Here is a 22,700-nt window from a genome sequence, read left to right on the forward strand (position 1 = left end):
TCTTTCCTCCCGTACGTTGCTTCTTGTCAATGAGTTTTATCATGACAGCAGGAACAAAGCCAGAGCATAGGATGTGGTAAGAACAGCCAGCTTCAACAGAAAAGCCACAGTTTACAGCATGTAACTGCGAAGTTCCTCGTGATCATTTCCAATAAGCCATATGTTACTCAGATGAGCCTGCCAGGAGGTAGTCACACGTGCTATGGGAATCATAAGCAAACTATAGTAGAGATGGATTGTAAAGTCAGTTATTGAAGCCATGTGTCACATCTGCATGACCAGTCGGGTGGTGGGCCAAATACACAGCAGCAATCCCCTAAGTATCACGGAGTAGAAAGTGCCTGCCCAGGGGATGTCCCAGCAGCTGTAGTCAGGGCAGTGCATCCCTAACAAACGACTACAGCCAAGATGGTATGTGCTAACCTGCATAGCCAGGGCTATGTTACTGCATAGCACATAGTGTAATGAAAAAAAGTAGTCTTGCCAGGCTACACATCAGGAACATGTTCTGCCTCTACCTCAGGAACATGCAGTACAGTTGTACAGAAATTTGCCAGAAAATAAATTAACCAGAAATAGGCCAGGATTTATGTATGTATGTATGTATGTGTTCCCATGTTTGCATATGTACATGACCGGAGAGCATCAGATCCCCTGGAATAGACTTGTGAGCCACCCTGTGGGTCTTAGGACTGAACCCAGGTCCGCAAGAACAACTAGCACTCAGTCACTGAGCGATCTCTCTAGCCCCATCTTTATTTACATGGTGGGGTGTGCTTCATGTGAACAACAGCAGGGCAATGGCTGCTCTTGTAGTAAGACCCCCCCCCCCCCAGGAATCTTAGGCAGGAGTGCAACCCACAGAACACAATTAGACGAGAGACCGCTGTAATAACAGGTTTTTATTCTGTGTACATGGGGTTGCTCATCCTTGCAGGGAGAGTCAACCCTGAACTTAAAAGGCATACATTTTTTTATACTCTTTTGTGAGGGGGTAAACTACTATTTTACCATTGGTCAGCAGTATAATTTTAAGAAAGAGGAGAAGAAAGGGGGAAGAAACTTTGGCAGTAAGGTTGTTGACAATTTGCATTGTCCTTGGAATTCAGTACGGGGAGGGGTAGGGGAGCTGTTCCTAAAGCAGTCATTTTTATTGTGTCTTAACTCAGCTTGGTCAGTATAGCCTGACCTGTCCACTAAAACTTTGTTTTTACATTTTCTTTTTTTTTTTATTTATTTTATGTATATGTGTACACTATTGCTGTCTTCCGACACACCAGAAGAGGGCATCGGATCCCATTACAAGTGGTTGTGAGCCACTATGTGGTTGCTGGGAATTGAACTCAGGACCTCTGGAAGAGCAGTCGGTGCTCTTACCCACTGACCCATCTCTCCAGCCCCTGTTTTTACATTTTCAGAACCTTATTTATACATTCTCAAAAACATTGAGGGGTATAAGCTGATGATGACGCATATTTGGACTTTTCTATGAGACCTTGTGGCTGTCAGCCAGTAAATTCTGTCCTTGTTTACTTTCTCAAAAATAGGTGTTTTGGAAAAGTCTCAGAGCCCCTAAAAACTTTAATTTTTATATCTTACTCTTAGAGCTAGAGATTACAGGTTGTGAACAGCGCTGGGTGCTGGGAATTGAACTCCAATCCTAGGAAGTTTAAGAGAACATGAGTCTGCTCATAACAACTAGGTTAAATACGGGGTTCCGGAGCAGTTATCATGATGGATGGTAGCTGAAGTGACGGGGTAGACACGTTTCCAGGGAAGCTGCTGCAAAATTAGGTCACGGACAGAGTGAGCCCACAACGGGGACTGAAGAGTAGCCAGAGACTAGGGAGAAATGGGATGGAAAAGACACGAAACTGCAGAAGCAAACCAGAATGGCTGTCCTTTCAGAACACCAGGAGTCCTGCAGCCAGCCTGTGACAGAGTGGGTGAGAGGTGTGGAGAATAGCCGGAGGGAGTCTGCAAATGGAAGATGTAAATCGAACATTACAAGATTAAATGAGACCAAGGTTTCATCTTTAATTAGAAAAGACATCTCTTGGCAAAAATCCCTTCCCAGTCAGCATCTCTTCTCAGACAATAGTACGTGCCCGAGGGTACACCTGCTTTCAAAGGTTACACTTGTCAGCCAACTGTGTAATAACAGTGTAAGGCTAAAAGCCAGGCCTGGTGGCACCCAGCATTCAGGGAGTAGAAGCAGGTGGATCTCTAGATTCCAAGCCAACCTGATATACATAGTGACTTAAAGGTCAGCTAAGGGGTACATTATAAAGTCATGTCTGAAAGAAGGAAGGAAAGAAGGAGAAAAAAAGAAAGAGAAAGAAAAGAAAGAAAAAGAAAGAAGAAAGAAGAAAGAAAAGGAAGAAGGAAGGAAGAGAAAAGTTAAATTATTGGGACCTGAGTTAGTTCCCAGCCTCCACACAGGACTCAAAACCATCCTAACTTCATTCCAAGGATCCAGTGCCTTTCTGACCTACCTGGGGAACTGGGAACACACATGGTGCACATACATGCAGGCAAACACAAACCCAAAATGTTGATATACATAAAATAAATCTAGTAAGATTTTTTCCTTTAGGGAAAAATATGTATACATGTATATATGCACACATATATGTATTCCCATGTGTTTATGTGTGTATGTGTGGCCAAGCTCTGGAATAAAGCACTGGTCCTTCCTGTCTAAGAGCCTAGCCTCACCCCAACCTGTAGGGTTTAATGAGTTGTGTGCCCTCTGCAGAAATAACTTTTTGCTTGCCCACCTCCTGTGGATTATATAAACCGTTTGTGGGAGGACCAATTTCTAGCAGGGTGGAGCTAATTAGGAATCCAGACAAATTCTGACTGTGGCCATATGTGTTTTAAACAGCAGTGATCCCTGGCCCTCAGGGACCTTTAATGGATAGGATCTACAGATTACCTTCCATCCTAGGCCCCTAGGGTTCTCCCCTGGAAAAGAACCCGACTTTTAGCATACAAGTTAACTACTGTTTACAGTGCCCAAGCACATTTGGAGGAATCTCAAAGTCCCTGTGAACTGACCAGACAGTGTATCATGCTTTTTCTGGATCCTGGCATGTTTGGGAATTCTAGCCAGGGCATTCCAGTCCCGGCTCGATCCAAGGTAGACTTTTAGTCACCCTCACTGTTTCGAAAATACACAAAAACAAACAGAGAAGGGGTACAAAGATTCCAGGGATGTGTTGCAAGCGTCGGAATCTCCTCCCAACACCTCGGCCTTGTGCACGCTGATCCTGCCCTTTCTAATCTACACACGCAGAACCTCCAGGTCTCTCTACAACACCCGGGATCTCTATGCCACACCCTGAGACCCCTAAACTGTGCATACCCTGTTCACTGCCTTGCTCTCCCTGAGCCAAAGAGTAGGGGTCAGGAAGGGCGGGGAGGGGCGGGGCAGGGAGGGGCGGGGAGAGGCGGGGCGGTCAGAGGTTAGGTCTCCAGCTCAGCCCGGACTCAGCAAAGTTTACTTCAACTGCAGCCAGGGTTGTGCAGACCCCAGTGGAGCCGCAGGATGAACACCAGCTCCGACCCCGTGGTCATCGTCTCGGCGGCTCGTACTGCCATAGGTCAGTGTGTCCCGGGGGCACCCTGCAGGTCACAGAGAACCCGGCCAACTGCCCACTTGCATGCATGATGGCTCATCTGTCACCCTGTGGTGGCGGGTACTGGGCTCCACAAAGCACTGATTTAAAGTCCCCACTGCCTCCTCGGTGGTCCTCAGGGTGCTCTTGGTTAAGATGCCTTCCCTCTTCCCCGGTCCACTATAGGCTCCTTCAGTGGTGCCCTGTCAACCGTGCCTGTCCATGACCTGGGGACAACTGTCATCAAAGAAGTCCTGCAGAGAGCCAAGGTGGCTCCAGAAGAGGTGTCTGAGGTCATATTTGGACACGTTTTGACGGCAGGTAATCCTCAGTAGCCCTGGTCTGGGTCGTTAGAAACAAACCATCTATTTGCATACACATTACCACCAACCACCTTACACTGCTTTGGAGTTCCCTCTGCCAGGATTCTTTCTGTCCTCCCTTCCTCTAGCTGAAGTTACAGCTTCCTTATGAGCATTTGATCTGAGTGATCTTAGACCACTGGTCTGTACTGCCTTTGCATAGTTAGAAGCAGGGCCGGCCTGATGCACAGGAAAGTATGCATTGTTCTCCTCATACCTCTAAAGTGGCACACAGTCAGTAAGTGTGGGCCTGGCACTGTGCCCGGCCTGCAAGTGAGGCTGCAGCAGGCAGAACAGCTACCCCTGTCCACTTGTCGTGAGCTAGGCTGTTCCTCACTCCTAGGGGACTCTCTGGAGGAAGACAGGGGTGTCTAAGAATGCTTCATCTTACCTCTGATTCCTGTTGGTCAGTGACTGGACAGTGACCACTGACCACTAGTATCGATAATTGGTTTGGAGCCTGGGTGTGTGGCTCAGTGGTGAAGTGTGTGGTTAGCGTGCATGAGTCATGAGTTCACCTCCTGTCCCGTGCTCAGTCAGCACACATTTGAATCAGCTGTAGAGAAAACTGTTAATATTCAGTACCAGCTTCTGCTCTCAGTCTGTCAAGAGACCGTTTGTATGTGCGCCTGTTGAGTGTTCTGTATTTTTAAATGGATGCTTTGCCTGCATATATGTCTGTGTAACACTTGTCTGTCTGGTGCTGGCAGAAGCTAGAAGAGGGCATTGGGTTCTCTGGAACTAGAGTTACAGATGGCTGTGGTTGTGAGCTACAGTGTGGGTGCTGGGAATCAAACCCCCAAGAGTAGCCAGTGCTTGTAACCACTAAGCCATCTCTTCAAGCCTCTGAATATTCTACATTTCGAAAGTCTCTTATTTCAGAATTTACAACCCCCAACATATTTAAATATATATTAAATTTTAAGTATATGGTGAATAGATATAATTGACATTATATATATATATGATACATATAATCAGCTGGAACCCAGTTTTGTACAGAAATTTCATTTAGTATAGACCTTCCATATGTAGGCTGAAGGTTCTACAAGATATTTATGATTATGTACATGAAATAAACCATGTGTGTCCCATGTAAAGGGGTTGGGCGGTCTTTAACATGGCCTAACCCTGTTATCCATCTGCACTTTGCCTTCTACCTGACACAGGAGGTCTGCAGTGACATCATTTCAGCATCCAGAAAGTTCTATATTGCCTAGGTGGAGGAACATGGCTGTAGCCCCAGCACGCTGGCGTCTGAGAATTGAGCATTAAGCCTGAGCTACTAGCCTGCCTCTTGTCAAAGAAGAAAGGAAAGAACAGAAGGAGGGAGAGAGGGGCTGGCGGTGACAATGTAGTGAGCTTTTCCGTCATGCACAGAACTTGAGTTTAACCCCCAGCACTAGAAGACAAAGGAAGTTTTGTGTTTTGGGTCTTTGCTGATTTTGTGACTGTGAGTGCTTATTTAACCTGTACTTTCTCATGTTGTTTTCGGTTTTGGAGTTTGTTTTTGATATTTGCCTTGTTAGAAATTTTAAATTAAATTTACTTATTTATTTATTTTTAAAGATGTATTGGGCTGGAGAGAGATGGCTCAGTGGTTAAGAGCACTGTTTGCTCTTCCAGAGGTCCTGAGTTCAAATCCCAGCAACCACATGGTGGCTCACAACCATCTGCAATGAGATCTGATGCCCTCTTCTGGTGTGTCTCAAGACAGCTATAAAGACAGCTACAATGTACTTATATATAATAAATAAGAAATAAGAAAACAGTGAGGTAATAGTGTGTCTGAATTGAGTTAGCTTCTTAAAAAAAAAAAGATGTATTTATTGTTATATATGTGAGCACACTGTCACTGTCTTCAGACACACCAGAAGAGGGCATTGGAACCCATTACAGATGGTTGTGAGCCACCGTGTGGTTGCTGGGATTTGAACTCAGGACCTCTGGAAGAACAGTCAGTGCTCTTAGTTGCTCCCCAGCCCTATTTATTTCTGAGGGATGCTACAATGCATGTATGGGGGTTGAAGAACAACTGTGGGAATTGGTTCTTTCCCTCTGCTCCCCTCCCCCAATACAGGTCTCAGGAATTTAACTCAGGTCAACAGGTTCAGTGGCAAGTGTCTTCTTCATCATCCAGTGAGTTGTCACTCCAGCATTTGATTTTGTTGTTGACCTAGAATCCAAAGTTAATGTGTAGCCGCGATGGTGACTTTACACTTTTAAGCTCTTGATGCTTCTGCCTCCACTGCCCAAGTGCTGGGATTCTGGACACTCACCATCATACCTGGCTTTGTCTTTTCTGAGTCCTGTTGTCCTCAGGGTGCTTAAAGTCTTGGTTGAGCCACACACACTTTCTCATGGCCCTCCAAGGTCTGACTGTGATACCATCAGCCTCTCTGTAGTCCTCCACAGCCCTCCTGCCCCCTTTCCAGACCAGCGGCTCAAAACTTTTCCATGCGTCAGAGGACATTCCACGGGTCTCTGTTTTTCCACATCTCATTGGCTCCTATAGAACTGCTTACATAGTCATGACACAAGGTGACCGTGTTCATTGCTGCCTCCCTTAACCCCAGGCTATGTGGATTCTTCCATCTCCAGCTAATCAAGAAACAAGGAAACTAAGATGTCACTTAAACCAAGGTCACAGTCTGAAGTGGAGCAAGAACACAGATCTGCCATACTTCTTAAGACAAGCCCTTTCCCTCACTCATCATGTAAGAAGTGAAGTGTTTGCTGAGTACCTACTATGTGTCCTACTATGTGCCCAGCACTGTTCCAGAAGCTAAGCATGGTGTATGTCGGGTCTCTGGCATGTTGCTCATGTTCTTCTAAATGTTCAGCATTCACTTCTGACCCTCAAATCCCTTGAAGATGTGGGGTATAAAAATATCTATTGTTGGCTCAGTGGTTAAGAGCACTGACTGCTCTTCTAGAGGTCCTAAGTTCAATTCCCAGCAACCACATGGTGGCTCACAACCATTTGTGATGGGATCTGATGCCCTCTTCTGGTGTATCTGAAGACAGTGACAGTGTGCTCACATACATGAAATAATATATATGTGTGTGTCTCTATATATATATATATTTTTTTTTTTTTTTAAGTAAGGCATGGTGATACATGACTTTAATCAGAGCACTTGGGAGTAGATCTCTGAGTTCAAGGCCTGCCTAATATGATCTTTACTAAATAATACCTGTGCATGTTAGTTTTACTTGGAACAACCTAAGATCAACTGGGAAGGAGGAGGTGGTGGAACTCTCTACATGGTTGCTCTGTGGCTTGTCCTGAGGTCTCCTGTCAACTGTCATTTAAGGTGAGAAGGCCCACCCTGTAGAAGTTAGGTCTGGTTCTTCCCCCTGTCATGCTCCCAGAGATAAGACTCAGACTCAAAATATATTTACAGATACCTTGGTCATATAGTTAGGCTCTTCTCTGACTTGATCATAACTTAAAATAACCCATTTATTCTAATCTACATTCTGCCACGTAGCTGTTTACCTGTGCTCAGGTACCATGGGTCTGTCTCATCACATCTTCCTGGATGAATCTCTTGTGCTTGGCACTATCCCAGAATCCTTTCTGCCTCCTGGATGTTTCACCTCCTATTTCCTGCCCAAGCTATAGCCCATCAGATTTACTGACAGCTGCCACCTCCTTACAGACACAAGATATTCTCTCTACAGTACCCTGAACAGAGACAGAACCTCTCATAGCTGTTCCCTGAACTGCTTCAGGGGAATAGAAGTTGGCTGGGCATGAACAGCCACAAGAAGGTGGCACGGGTACATTTGTTGGCCATTGGGCTTCTGACTTGGTTTCCCTGAAAGTGATTGTACTGGCTGGTTTTGCGTGTCAACTTGTTGAATGCTGAAGTCATCACAAGAAAGGAGCCTCGGCTGAGGAAATGTTTCCCTGTGATCCAGTTGTAGGGCATTTTCTCAATGGTGATCAGTGGGAGAGGGCTCCGCCCATCGTGGGTGGTATCATCCCTGAGTTCTACAACAAAGTAGGCTGAGCAAGTCAGAGGAAGCAAGCAAGTAAGTAGCATTCCTTCCTGGCCTCTGCATCAGCTCCTACCTCCAGCTTCCTGCCCTGTTTGAGTTCCTGTCCTGACTTCCTTTTGTGATGAACAGCAATGTGGAAGTGTAAGCTGAATAAACCCTTTTCTCCCCCATTTTTTTGGGGGAAGGATTATGGAGTCTCATCACAGCAATAGAAACCCTAACTAAGACCGAGATGGACTAAAAATTAACTATTATAGTCAAATAAATAAAGCAAATTAGCCTTTTCTCCCCTACATTCTTTGGGTCATGTTATCACAGCATCAGATAGTTTGTTGACTGGCATAGAGGTTGGTATCAGGAATCTATGCAAAAGCTGACCATGTTGTCTTGTGGGAGAAATGTGAGAGACTTTGGGACCTTAGGCTAGAAAACGTCTTGCTATTTACAGCACTTCCTGAGCCATTGTAATGGAAGCTTGGAAAAGAGTAATGCTGTAGGAACTGTGGACTGCAGGTACCTGATTTCTGAGATCTCAGAGAAGGGAAGGAGGGCTTTGCCATGAATTGGGCCTGGGGCTTTTCATGCGATTCTTTGACTTACATTTGTTTGCTGTTCAGGGTGGGTCTGAAGAATCAGCTTTGTTAAGAGCTCCACTGAGATCAAGCCTTCTGTGGTCCATTGGGACAATAAGAAAGGCTCCGTAGGGTTGGCACAAAGCTAAACAAAGTGGTGCCAGGTCACATCTTGAGCTGCAAACCAAACTTAGCAACCTGAGAGTCATCTAGTGCTGGTTTTGAAGCACAAAAAAAAATATAATTTTGAGGGGTCAAGGAGAGTACCTGAGGCCTAACACCTTGTGTCTGTGAGAGGCTGAAAGTGAAGCCTCAGGTGGTATAGAGAGTCCAGGATTTAGGAGATGCTGGGACCAATGGGAGCTGCAGATTTGGAATGACCTAAAAGAAGCAGGAAACAGTGTGCAGTGAACAGCCCAAGGCCTTTGCGTCCCAGAAGGCTGTCTGGCCTGAACTACCCAGGTTTAATTTGTATTGCTGGATTTTGAGTTTTGCTTAAGTGTAAATTTATTTTATTTTATTTGTTAATGCCCAAGTTCTTCTCTTTTGGGATAGAATACTTAATTTTTTTTTAAAACACAGATTTTCTTTATATGGCCCTTACAGTCTTGGAACTCACAGAAACTCTCCTGCCTCTGCTCTCCAACTGCTGAGATTAAAGGCATGCACCACCTTATCCAGCAAGAATATTTAAGAGTAAAATTTGCTTTTTATTTTTATCTGGTTGGAACACACTGCTAAGTGGCTTTGGACTGTTAAAAGACTTTAGACTTTCAACACACTACAACTTTTATCGACTTTGAACTCTTAAAGTGGCATTGTATTTTATATTGTGATAGTAACGTGAGACTTTGGGGACAAGGGGTAAAAAGTCCTGGTTTAAAAGTGATATGTTTCTTTTTCTTTCTTTTCTTTTTTTTTCAGAGCTGAGGACCGAACCCAGGGCCTCGAGCTTGCTAGGCAAGTGCTCTACCACTGAGCTAAATCCCCAACCCCTAGTGATATGTTTCTGTGTCAAGTCGACAAGCAGTGGTTTGGTTTGGTTTGGTTTGAAGGGGGCTGGACTGGCTGGTTTTGTGTCAACTTGACATAAGCTAGAGTTATCACAGAGAACAGTGGAGGGAATGCCTCCATGAGATCCAGCTGTAAGGCATTTTCTATTTTCTTTTTTTTTTTTAACGACTTATTTATTTTATGTATGTGCACACTGTCACTCTCTTCAGACACACAAGAAGGCATCAGATCCCATTACAGATGGTTGTGAACCACCATGTGGTTGCTGGGAACTGAACTCAGGACTTCTGGGAGAATAGTCAGTGCTCTTAACCACTGAACCATATCTCCAGTGACCAAGGGAGAAGGGCCCAGCCCATTGTGGGTGATGTCATCTCTGGGCTGGTGGTCCTGGGTTCTATAAGAAAGCAACTGAGCAAGCCAGGGGAAGCAAGCCAGTAAGTAACATCCCTCCATGGCCTCTGCATCAGCTTCTGCTTCCTGACCTGCTTGAGTTCCAGTCCTGACTTCCTCTGGTGATGAACAGCAATGTGGAAGTATAAGCTGAATAATCCTTTCCTCCCCAACTTGTTTCTTGGTCATGATGTTTGTGCAGAAATCAAACCCTAAGATGGGTTTTCTTTGTTTTTTGGATATTTGTTTCTTTGTTAAGACAGGATCTTAATGTGTAGCCTTGGCTGTCCTGGAATTCACCATGTAGATCTAGAACTCACAGAGATCCAGCTGTCTCTGCCCATTTTTATTTGATGTGTGTGTGTGCGCACCCACACATGCATATGTGTGTGCATGTGCATGTAAATGTGTACACATGTATGTAAGGATGCCTGTAAAGGCCAAAAAAGGGTTTTAAATCCCCTGAACCTGAAATTACAGGCAGTTTCCTGCTGCTTGACATAAGTGCAGGGACAAAATTCAGGTTTCCTCAACTAGTGCTTATGATTTCCTGAGCCATGAACTTTTGATGAAGTTTACAGCACTGACTTAAGCCTCCTGGAGGAGCATGTACCACTTCTGTAGGACATCTTTGTTCAAACATCTTTTGTTTGTTTGTGTTTGTTTACCTTTAGCTTTGTGAGACATGGTTTCTCTGTGTAGCCCTGGCTGTTCTGGAACTTGCTCTAGACCAAGTTGACCTCAAACTCAGAGATCTGCCTGCCTCTGACTTCCATGCTTTGGGATTAAAGGTGTATGCCACCACTGCCTGGCTGCACAAGGGTTTTGTTCATTCCTGCTTCTCCCCCACTACCCCAACCCTATCCCTTGTTAAACTGTTACTCCCAGTATTCCTATACATTTATAAGCATGTGTCTAATAGCCCCTTGCTCCCTTAGGACCTCTTCCTCTCTTCCTCTCATGGGCCCTTTCTAGCTTACTGAGCTGAAAAAATTAAACACACACATCTAAAGTTCCAAACCTTCAACTTCCACACTAAGGTACTATCTTTCTTTTTTGGTGAGGTGCATTTCTTGGAGGCAGACAAAGAAGTAAAAAAATACCAAAACAGTTCTTGCCTTTTGATCCAATTGGCTAGTCTGAGTCTTTTGATTGGGGGATTAATACAGAGTTACTTTTGAAACGTGTTCCTTGATTCCTGACATTTTGTTGATTTTTTGTGTCTTTCTTTCTTTCTTTCTTTCTTTCTTTCTTTCTTTCTTCCTTTCTTTTTTGCTTGGTACTATTCTAACTTGGTTTATTCTTTTCTGGGGCTCCACTGGTGAGTTTGTTTTTCTCTTCTGTCTAAAGTATTCTTTCAAGTACTTTCTGTCTGTTTTTATCATGGAAATTTTTTTTTCTTTCAACCATAACAGTTTTCTAGGTATCGTATTGATGGGTTGGCAGAATGTTATCTTTTGGAACTTGTTTTATACATTCCCAAGCCCCCTGTCTTTTAAACTTTCTGTTGAGTAATGTGTCATTCTGATGAGCCTGACTTCCTGTGTCACTCTTGATGCTTTCAATTGACTTTATTCTTCATAGTAAATGTTTTAATCATAATGTGACATCTGGTTCTTTCTGGTTGGTTTGCTGTCCCTGATTAGCATCTCTTTTTCCTAACTCTGGGAAACTTTATTAGGTTCCGTGCAAATGTTTTCTACCCTGTTGGAATAAGATTATTATTCTTTGCCTATAATCCATAAACTTGGTCTTTCCGGTCCCTTATGCATATCTTGGGTTGTTCTTTATCTTTGTTCTTGTTGAATTATAATGGCTCCTCCACTTGGTCCTTAGGCTCAGATATTCTGTCCTATTTTTTGACACTCTCTGGCTAAAACTTTATACAGAAATTTTGTTTGTTTTTAATTTAACCATTTCTAGCTCTGTTGAATTCCTGTTTCACAGCATCCATCTCCTTTCCGATTTCATTTAACCATGTGTTTTATTCTTGAATATAATTGTAGTAATATTCGATTGTCTAGAGTTTCATTTAATTCACTCTCACTAGATACCATTGTTTTATGAAGTACAACAAATTCAAGCTTATTCCCAACTAGTTTACAAATGAGACTCAGATGATGGTTATTTTATTTGGCTTTGACAATTACTGGGGGTTCACCCCAATTTACTCTTTTAACAGCTTGCCTGGCTACCTCTCCAGTGACGTACCCAGACACTTGCTGTTTCTCCTGGCCATGTGCTCCTGGTCCATCTCCCCTCATGGTGGCTTCCTCCTCTCCTCTCCCCTCTCCTCCCCTCTCCTCCCCTCTCCTCCCCTCTCCTCCCCTCTCCTCTCCTCTCTTCTCCTCTCTTATTCTAACCCCTTTTCCTCCTAGTCTCTCCTCCTTCAACCAGATCACTCCAAACCTACCTACCTCTAATCCCTCCAGTAATTGGCTGTAGCCAATTTTACTTAACCAATAGTTTTAAATCAAGGAACAAGGTTTACATAACAAAATCTTGTAACCTTGAGAAGTCAGTGGTAGGTTTAGACCTCCTGGTGTAGGATTTAGCATCACCATACACAGCAACAGACCAAACCTCAGCAATGGGTTAACTTTTGGAAGAGTTATGTTGTCCTGTTTATGTTTTTTTTTTTTTTTTTTTAAATATTTTTCTTATGTTCCTGTATTGGGGATTCAGAAAACTGGCATTATTTGTTTCTTTCTTTTTTCTTTCTATAAATCAGCTATATTCATTCAGTTGAATTATTTGCAGTGTTCAAGGGGGACTTGGAGATACTAGTGTTTAAGTGTGTAGGTCCTAAAATAACTTCTCAGTCCAGAAGTTGGCATGGTTGGCATGAGCTTTGTATTAATCCCTGGGAGAGCTGCTCCCCAGAATCATTAGGTAATTATCATACTAGCCAATTAACAACAGCGGCACCTTTGACTTCAATGACCTGGAGAACAACCAGGGGGGGGGAGGAGAGCTTGGAACGGACTGGAATTCAATTAATAAGATTAAAAGTGGGAGGGAAGTAGGGTGGGTAAGGATAAGGGATGACGTAAGTATTCAAATGGACTTTGAAAACGCTGAGTGAATAAGGATTAAGCATTAAATTGACTTTGGAAAGAGGTGTGTGTGTGGGGGGGCACCTAGTAGCTAGGAGGGGAAAGTTGAGACCATCACAGTCCACAGATGTTAGCGTCTGTTAAAGTTACAGAAGGTTATAATTAAGAAGCATAAAAGAGAAGAGGGCAGGGATGAGATGGGAGACAGAGCATAGGAGGGAGGGGTGGTATATGAGACATGTCCTCAGAGTGGAGAAGAGCAAACTGAATGAAGGAACCTAACAGGCCAAACACCTAACAGCCTTATCTAGAAGAAGCAAAACCGTCATCAGATACGCAAGAATAAAATAAAATAAAAAAGGAACACTGAAGGATTGATGGGTTGGCACAGCTGGGCTGAGCTGAAAGATGAACAAATCTAAGAACACACGGAACGGAACAGTGTGTGTGGTCAGCATGACATCGCTCTGAGTCAAGCTATTGTCTGTGTCAGGGACTGGCCGGCATGGCACAAAATGGCTGCCGCTTTGCTAGTGGGGGCGGGCCTCAACAGAGATGAAGATCTTAAGGCTGTCTGTGAAGGTGTCTGGAACACTGTTTATGGAGGAGGAAACTTCTCCCGGAAACTACCGGCAGTTGCACAACATGGCATCAGTCCCAGGGACTAAAGTGACAGGCAGACAGGACAGCGGCTCTGCTGCTGTGGGAGCTTATGTGGTCTACAGGCATGCCAAAGTGACAGGAGTCTCCTGGTACACAGCCAACACTTGAACCCTGCTGTTTTCAAAGTCTCCTAACCTTCCTAAGGCAGCAGCCCTTTGATACAGTTCCTCATGTGGCCACTGCAACTGTCAAATTCACCATATTTTGCCACTGTTATGAACTGTAACGTAAATATCCGATACACAGCCCCCAAAGGGGTCTCCACCCACAGACTTTGAGGCTTCTGTGTTTCTTGTTCCAGGCTGTGGGCAGAATCCCACTCGACAAGCCAGTGTGGGTGCTGGGATCCCCTACTCGGTTCCAGCATGGAGCTGCCAGATGATCTGCGGCTCGGGCCTGAAAGCCGTGTGCCTTGCAGCCCAGTCCATAGCCACGGGCGACTCCACCATTGTGGTTGCTGGAGGCATGGAGAATATGAGCAAGGTAAGTGCAAAGGTGCTGCTCACTCGCCATCCTGGTCACCTAGGGGGCGTGTCCTGCTGAGGGACAGACAGAAAATGACTCAGCCTGACCCCTGCCTGAATGCCCATTGCTCTCCGTGTTGGATGAGAAATCCCATGTGAAGAACAGCCCGCCAGCCAGGCAGCTGGAGGACAATATCATTTCTCTAAGCTCTTGTTCCAGAGGCATCCAGTGCTTTCTGAAACGAACCCACAAGATCATTTGGTTGTGATTTCTGCTTACCATGTTGCCAAGGCTAGCCTAAGACTTGCTATGTAGCCTAGGCTAGCCTTAAATGCTTTCCTCTCCTGCTCTGTCTCCAGAGTGCTGAGATTACAGGCATGTGCCACTGTGCCCAGCAAAACATTCTTTTAAAATCTTTGGATATTTTCCAAATGTCTAAACTTTTAAAATTGTCTTTCTTAAAAAAAAATCTTAATTTGAGAAAGCTCCTTTTTATCATGCCCAAAGAGTTAATAAACATACTTAGTACAGCACATTCATTTTGAGAACACAAGAAAAGTAAAAGATAATCCACAGGCAACTAACTTCTTAGGGGTATCAGGCTTAGGAAGTTGACACCAAGGTCATTAAGGCCCTGAGTCATCCAGATCTATAATTCAGCTTTCTACTTATCATCCAAGAATAAAAATTAGATGGTACAATAAAGGTCCTGACCAATTATCCTGGTGAGGTCCCCAAGTTTTTCACTTGGGATGCTGTCAAGTTTATCACTTCCCATGGAGAGTTGTTTCCCATCATGCACTACAGTCATTCTCCACTGCTTAAGAAAAATACAGGTAAATTGTGGTGGCATGCACCTTTACTCTCAAAACAGAAAAAACAGTAATAAATGATAAATGAAGGAAAACATTCATTACCCCTTTTACTGGGGGATGGGCACGTGCACCCACACTTATGGAGATCAGAGAATGACTTCCCGGAGAAGATTCTCTCCATCCTACCAGATAGGGATTGAACTCAGGTCATCAGGGTGGGTGCAAGTACCTGTATACTGACCCTTCTCACCAGCACTACCTCCTTACATCTCTCCCTCCTGTAGTGTGTGTGTGTGTGTGTGTGTGTGTGTGTGTGTGTAAGTGACTCTAAATGTTCTCTGAGTGGGACAGTGGAACATAAGCTATTTTGTTTAGAATTCCTAGTTCATACTCCATGGACCTTGTAGAGAGACTGCCCCACGGCTGACACTTTTAGGGAAACTGAACTCAAACAAGTCAGGTGAGATTCTCTGACCCAGGAGCATCCTGTTCCTAGGTACAGCTTATCTCTACAAAATGTTCTAATTTGGACCTGGAGCCAGAGCCCAGAATTGTCCATTCAAATAATCCACACCATGATCTATACACAAAGCACAAGGAGCCTCTGTTGGCATAAATGTTTCGCTATTTTTTTTTTTTTTTGGATTCTTATACCTCTATCTGCCTTCCAACCTTTGTCCACCACCATCCCTTCCAAACCCCTACCGCTAGGTGGGAGAGAAAGAAGGCTAGGGAATAGGAGACATAGACTTCTTCACTATTTCCTGCTGATTGGGGGCATTGAGTTACTTAGGGCAAGTCCAATTTCAGTTTCAGTATATGTCCAATATCTTCTCATCAAACTGCAACAATTGCAATCAACAGCAGCAGCAGCAGCATGGAGCAGAAGCGTCCTCAGACCATGCACGTGGGTGTGAGCATGTGCCCCCCCCCAACCTCTTGGGGTTCTGCCATTTATTCCCTTTCCAGAGTCTACAGAATTAAACTACCTGCAGCTGGCAAACAGCACACCTCTCCTAGAGTACAAGACAATCTTGTTTACAGCTGTGGGCAAACTGAAGCAGCCCTATATCCCAAACCTGGAATTAAAAGAAAAAATAGTCACATAATCCAACTGGGTTTTTTAAGAAGCTAAAACTCACTACATGCCTCCTCAGTGCAGATCTTCACTTCAGATCCCAGACTCGAGGGGGAAAAGAATCAGGCTGTGTTGGTTTGGACTTGCTTTTCCACTGGGAGGCAGAGTCAAGTCACACATTGCCAGTTAGCCTTCTTGTCCTGGCCTTTGTTCAGGACGGTCCCCAGGCCAGACTCCACTGATCTCCTAGAGGGTAGGGAGAGCATGTAAATGACACCCCTGGTGAAGCATGCCAGGCCCTGCTGTTCAGGAGCTGAGGCTGAGAGGCCTGAGTCCTGAAGCTCACAGCCAGCCTGGATCACATACAAGCCCTGTCTCAGAAGCCAGTGTAGCTGGGGATCATGGAGAGCAGCCCCTCTGCAGGAGGCTTCCATCCCTGTCTATCATCTCTCTCACCAAGTGCTGTCCTTCAGGCTGGCACTGCAGTGGTCCAGCATCTTCCTCCTATGCTCCAGCACTGCAGAGCTCAGGAGGAGGCTGAAGGTATTATGTCTCCTACCAAATAGATATTTGATGTGTTGGAGCAACAGGTCTGTTGGTAACTGGTTCTAATGCTTTGAACTACTCCAGCCCCCGAAATCAAAAATCTGCATGTCCCAATGCTGAAGATCCCTGTTTCCGATTGGTTTTTGATAGATCAATAAAGAGCCAGTCTACCTAGCTTGGCAGGTAGACTGGGGTGGGACTTTTGAGATTTGCTGGGGCTAAGAACTAGGAGAAGGAAAGAGAGAATGACCATGCCTCTGAGGGAGACGGAACACATTTAGAGCTGCATAAGAAAATTCATCCAAAATGTAGGCAGGAAGGGAAAGCAGCCCTATGAGAGGCTTCCAGAAGGTAACAGGGCAGCAAAGATAAGACATAGATTTAGAAGGTGTTGAGCCAGGAGTTCTGGAGGGCAATGTATGCTAGCCAGGCAGAGGATTAGAACTGCCCAGCCTTTTGAGCTAGCCAAAGCATATTAAAATTAATTGGTGTGTATAGTGTGTGTGTGTGTGTGTGTGTGTGTGTGTATGTGTGTGTGTGCACACGCACACACGTGAGCATCTTTCATTCAAAAATCCAGATAGCTCTTTGGCTGGTATGTGAGTGTGACCCATTTGGAGCTCAGAGAGAGCTAACTAACAACCCAACACAAGTCAGTGCCGAGGAGCTTGTACTCTTCTTGCAGAGGACCAAGTTCAGGTCCTAACATCCATGGCTATGTCCCCCAACTGCCTATTACCCAGCTCCAGAGAATCCCATACCCTCTAGCCACCTTTGTCACACACTCACATGGTACACATAATCTCATTCATGCATACACACATGACATCTTTTGGAAGTAGTTCAGGAGTTAGGTTTCTATGCCACCTCCTTGTCATACTTGTCCATCTCGGAGGAAATAATAGAATCATAAGCAATTAAGATGCAGGTTTGCCCGAGAGACGGAAATGAGCAAGCGATAGAGGAAAGATTGCTAAGAGAAGGCAGGTGGGAGTGTCTGCTGATACCAAGAGGTGTCAGGTCCTGACGAGAAAGAGCAGGTAGTGAGGAGAAGGGCTTGATGGGTAATGAAGAGGGAGGAAGTACAAGCCAGACCGTCCTGAATCTGTGTGGGATCCTGAGAGGACGAGTGAGAACCATCCTGAATCTGTTCTTCCTTCCTGTGTCCAGGCTCCTCACTTGACTCACCTGAGAACAGGCGTCAAGATGGGTGAGGTGCCACTGGCTGACAGCATCCTCTGTGATGGTCTAACAGATGCGTTTCACAACTACCACATGGGCATCACAGGTAAGGCCAATACGCCTCTGAAGTACTGGGCTCTAAGGTATGTGCTACTCGGCCTGGCAAGCAATGGTATTTTTTATGACATCATAATTCCTAAGATTTGCTGATTAGTTTTAAATGGAAAGATGTAAACTTCAATATAGAGCCTTGAGCTGCTTTGGTGACATACACCCATATCCTAGAATAAGAGTGACAGAGGCACATACATTTATGTGAGCTCTGGGCTAGCCTGGTCTACACAGAACATTTCTGGCTAGTCCCAACTTCATAAAACACCATGTAAACCTGGCACATATGCCTTTCATATGTGAGAAAGTCAGCACTGCCTGAGAAAAGCTGGTTATTGCTCACTCTACCAATATATTCATGCCTTGACTGTACTCAGGTGTGAGGAGACAGGAGCAATGTCTCTGTGTAGGCCTGGCTGTCATGGACCTCTCTCTGTAGACCAGGCTGGCCTAGGACTCAGAGACCCACCTACCTCTGCCTCCCAAGTGCTGGAATAAATGTGCATGCACCCTGCTTCTGGCTTTTTTGTTTTTTTAAGAAAATGAATTGCTTTTTGGATTTAATGGTATAATAGGTAAACTTTGAAGATCAGCTAAAAATTCATGTTGATGTTAATTTTCCTGATTTGTGTGTGCATGGGTACATAGGTATGCAAGTATCACAGTACATGTATACAGGTCACAGGTCAACCTGCACTAGTCAGTTCCCCTACTATGTGCAATCAAGATTCCCCAGGGATGGAAACAAGTATCTTTATCTGCAGAAACATATCACCAATCGTGATTTTATTACATTTTTAAACAACTCCTTATCTAGGTAAATGATTTTTTTCCCAAGAGAAGTATATAGTGAAATTATAATTCAGGAGTAAAAGGGAACTGCATTTCCATCTTTTCCTTCAAGTCCTTAGGAGAGAATGTTAGGTAAATGGGGCAAATTCATCAAGAGTGAACCCGGATACTGATTTCAGGAAGTTTACAACTTCCATCTATGTAAAGGGGAGAGAAAGACAATGCCTCTCAGGAAGTGCTCTAGTTCTCAGACCTATCAGGGCAGCTATAGCTACCTGCAGAGCCTGGCCTCTCCTCCTGCTAGAAGACCTGCTGATGTGTAAAGTTAATTTTTTTTTGTTTAAAAGTGAGTCACCTGAGCTACCAAAGTCCAGCTCATGAATATGCTGTTTTTGCCTTTTCTTCTGCTCAGCTGAAAACGTAGCCAAAAAATGGCAAGTGAGCAGAGAGGCCCAGGACAAGGTGGCAGTTCTGTCCCAGAACAGGGCGGAGCATGCGCAGAAGGCTGGCCACTTTGACAAGGAGATTGTGCCGGTGCTGGTGTCGTCCAGAAAGGGTGAGTGTGGAGGCCCCAGGGATGACTGTTTGTAGGCATGAATGACGCCCGCGAGGATGTCTGGAGGGATTTGTGGTTGTAAAGGTGTGGGTGTTGTACATCTGAATGTGGGAGGCAGGTGGTGGTGTGTTGTGTTCTGAGACATGGTCCTGCCGTGCAGCCTGGATGGCCAAGTGCTCACTGTGTGGACCAGGCTGGGCTCCACCTGATCCTCCTGCTTCTGCCTGCTGAGTGCTGGGAATATAGGTGTGTGTCAGCCAACCTGGCTGGAAAATACTGTCAACACAGCCGGGTATGGTCACACGGGGAACTGTCATCTTAAAGTGTCCACGGCTGAGACGTGGAGCCTCAGGTCTATGGTTCACAGTAGACACGACTCTCCTATGCAGTTTAAAGAAAGTCTTTCCAGGCACTCCCATGTGACTTACAGAGGAAGCATCTTGTTATGGAACTTGCCATGATCTGACATTGATGCCCAGCTCATCCAGGGGGGATTGCACCACTTCTGACCACTCACTTGTAACCCAAACCTGTGTCCAACACAAACAGCTGTCCTTAGGAAGGGTGAGTGTGTCACAAGAGTGCTCATGGGAGAGCATGCAGTTAGGGATTTCTACTGGAGAGGAAGTGGGTAATAGACCTTTCTTCCAAATGTCACTCCTGATTCTGAGAAGTCCCCTGTCCCAGAACCCTGGCTTCTCTGCCCTTATTCCAAGTAACTGGTTTTGCTCTCTGCAGGTCTCACTGAAGTGAAAATCGATGAGTTTCCTCGTCATGGGAGTACCCTTGAAGCCATGGGCAAGCTGAAACCTTACTTTCTTACTGATGGGACAGGAACGGTCACATCTGCTAATGCAACAGGTGTGAGTTCTGAAGGGCACTGAGGGAAATACCTACTCTGGTAAGGACTACCAAGTAAATGTCTTTCTCCACAAAATGATTTTTTTAAAAGATTTATTTATTATATATAAGTACACTGTAGCTGTTTTCAGACACACCAGAAGAGGGCACTGGATCTCATTACAGATGGTTGTGAGCCACCATGTGGTTGCTGGGAATTGAACTCAGGACCTCTGGAAGAACAGTCAGTGCTCTTAACCGCTGAGCCATCTCTCCAGCTCCACAAAATGATTCTTAAAGCTGGGTTTTAGGGGAACACTTGTCCTTTCTATATTGGTTAATCTGTACTGAAGTGATTTGTCTTCTTGATATCTAGACTGGACACACAAGTGAAAAAAGCAAGATTAAGTAAATTGAGCATGGTTGTGCACACCTTAAATCCAACACTTGGGAGGCAGAAGCAGGTAGATCTTTTGAGTTTGATGCCAACCTGGTTTACAAATTGAGTTCCAGGACAGCCAGAGCTCCTATACAGAGAAAACCTGTCAGGATGCTCCCCATCACTCCACAATTGAAACACCACCTCCAAACTAAAACACTACAGAACATCACCACCTGTACTTCTGAATGGCAAAGGCAGGTGGATCTCCGTGGTTTCAAGGTTATCCTGGTCTTAGAGAAATGTAGCCTATCCAGGAACACAGAGACACTGTATGAAAACAAAACAAATCCTTTGAATGTTCATCCCCTTTATATTTTTCCAATTCCAGGAACCCCCAGTACCTGTAATCACAGTAATGCCTAGGCTTGCTTTTTGGTTTTCTTTCATCCTCTACCCCATATGCCCCTACAATTATTGCGGGACTGTCATAATGTATAGTCATCACATTTGACTTGACCATTTCTAAGTGCACTAAGTCTGATGAATCACAAACAGAACTCTTTGCCAAGATTTTAGTAGCTTAAAGCTGTCAGGTGGAAAAGGAGAGGCCCCGGGCCATACCTGAAGGTAAGGAGCACTGTCAACACCAGGTCGCTTGTTCACAGGAATGAACGACGGTGCTGCTGCTGTGGTTCTTATGAAGAAGACAGAAGCTGAGAGTCGGATGCTGAGACCTTTAGCAAGAGTAGTGTCCTGGTCACAAGCTGGTGTGGAGCCTTCTGTTATGGGAGTAGGACCAATTCCAGCCATCAAACAAGCCGTGAGTCCTCTTTAGCAATGTGTGTGTTAGTGGACACATGTGTGACTGAGTTTGGGGAAGCTCAGACTGCTTCCCAACTAGGTGTAGCCAAAGGATGGCCTTAAATCCCTGCTCCTCCAGCCAGTACTTTATCTGATAGGGCTACAGGTATGCATCGCTGCTGACCTTATTGAGTTTGGCTTTTCTCTGTGTACAGTGATGCTCTGTACTAAGCTCTCTAATAAACCTTGTAAGGATGTGCTTTCATTTTTTCTGCTACTAGGTTCCACCTGCTGCCACCTTCCTCTTAGCTTGACCTCCCCTGCCAAGCTTCTCGGCACAGAAATTCCAAGCATACAGCTCCATGGCTGGCTCTCTTAGAATATGGGCTTTGAGGATTAAACTCGGGTGCCATGTAAAGTCCTTCATCCATAGTCACTTTGCCAGTTTAAGCTTTAAATTAAAAAAAAGTATTACCTGCACATAACAAGAGTTTGGACTTTGTGTCTTAAGCACCATCTTAGATGAATACATCCTTTTGCTTTTGCGGCTGAGCCTTGCTCTGTAGTCCAACCTGGCCTCAAGCGTAGTTGGTCCATCTAAGCCTTACATTGTGAGGTTACAGGTGTGCCACTGCACCTAAGGCAGCTCTACACTGTGGTTACTGGAGTCCATAATACTCTTCTGGGAACAGGTGGGCTCACCTCCTTCAACCCGTGTTCAGGCAGGGCCCACCAAGGCTTAGCAGTCCCACACATCTTAGAGTTGTCGATTACTAATGGTTTACGTTCCTTTTCCCATAGGTGGCAAAGGCAGGCTGGTCCCTACCTGATGTAGACGTGTTTGAAATCAATGAAGCCTATGCAGCCCTCTCTGTTGCAATAGCTAAAGAACTTGGATTAAACCCCGAGAAGGTAACCAACATGAAGTTGTGTTTGCCAATAAACTTGCACAACATTAAACTGTGCTTAAGGTTGATTTTGCCAGGCCACTTGTTGCTTTTTACAGTAAAGAACTGAGTGTTTTAGTTCACTGCAGTCAGTGGAACATTCTAGAAACAAGGGAGACAGCAGGTGTCACACAGGCACTATTTATTCCCAAGTTTTACAGTGAAAGTGGAATTTGAAAGAATGGTTTGCTAGCATAACAAGGGGGAGGGGATAAAACCGGTACTAGCCTGTGTCCACAGAGGACTGACTTAAAGCTCTTCTTCCCTGTAGGTCAACATCGATGGAGGAGCCATCGCCTTGGGCCATCCTCTGGGAGCATCTGGCTGCAGGATTCTAGTGACCTTGCTACACACCCTGGAGAGAGTGGGTGGGACACGTGGTGTTGCAGCCCTGTGCATTGGGGGTGGGATGGGGATCGCCATGTGTGTTCAGAGAGGATGATCTGCCACCACCCTTGGACAGTTCTTGTTAAATCAGAGACATTAACCAGAAGGTG

The 22,700-nt window shown here is 45.0% G+C and overlaps 1 protein-coding gene across 1 annotated transcript; it reads left to right on the forward strand.

Moving 5' to 3' along the window:
* Window positions 1-3,490: 3,490 nt before the first annotated feature.
* On the forward strand, window positions 3,491-22,645 carry LOC308439894 (acetyl-CoA acetyltransferase, cytosolic-like; the record flags this gene model as incomplete). Its single annotated transcript, XM_080941833.1, has 9 exons — window positions 3,491-3,605; window positions 3,807-3,941; window positions 13,990-14,171; window positions 17,763-17,880; window positions 19,090-19,233; window positions 19,972-20,094; window positions 21,121-21,275; window positions 22,058-22,168; window positions 22,475-22,645. Exons 1-9 carry the CDS (start codon window positions 3,551-3,553, stop codon window positions 22,643-22,645), a joined length of 1,194 nt encoding a protein of 397 aa, XP_080797959.1. The 5' UTR covers window positions 3,491-3,550.
* Window positions 22,646-22,700: the final 55 nt, after the last annotated feature.

This window comes from Micromys minutus (genome assembly GCF_963924665.1).
Source record: "Micromys minutus genome assembly, chromosome: 30".
Classification (NCBI taxonomy): domain Eukaryota; kingdom Metazoa; phylum Chordata; class Mammalia; order Rodentia; family Muridae; genus Micromys; species Micromys minutus.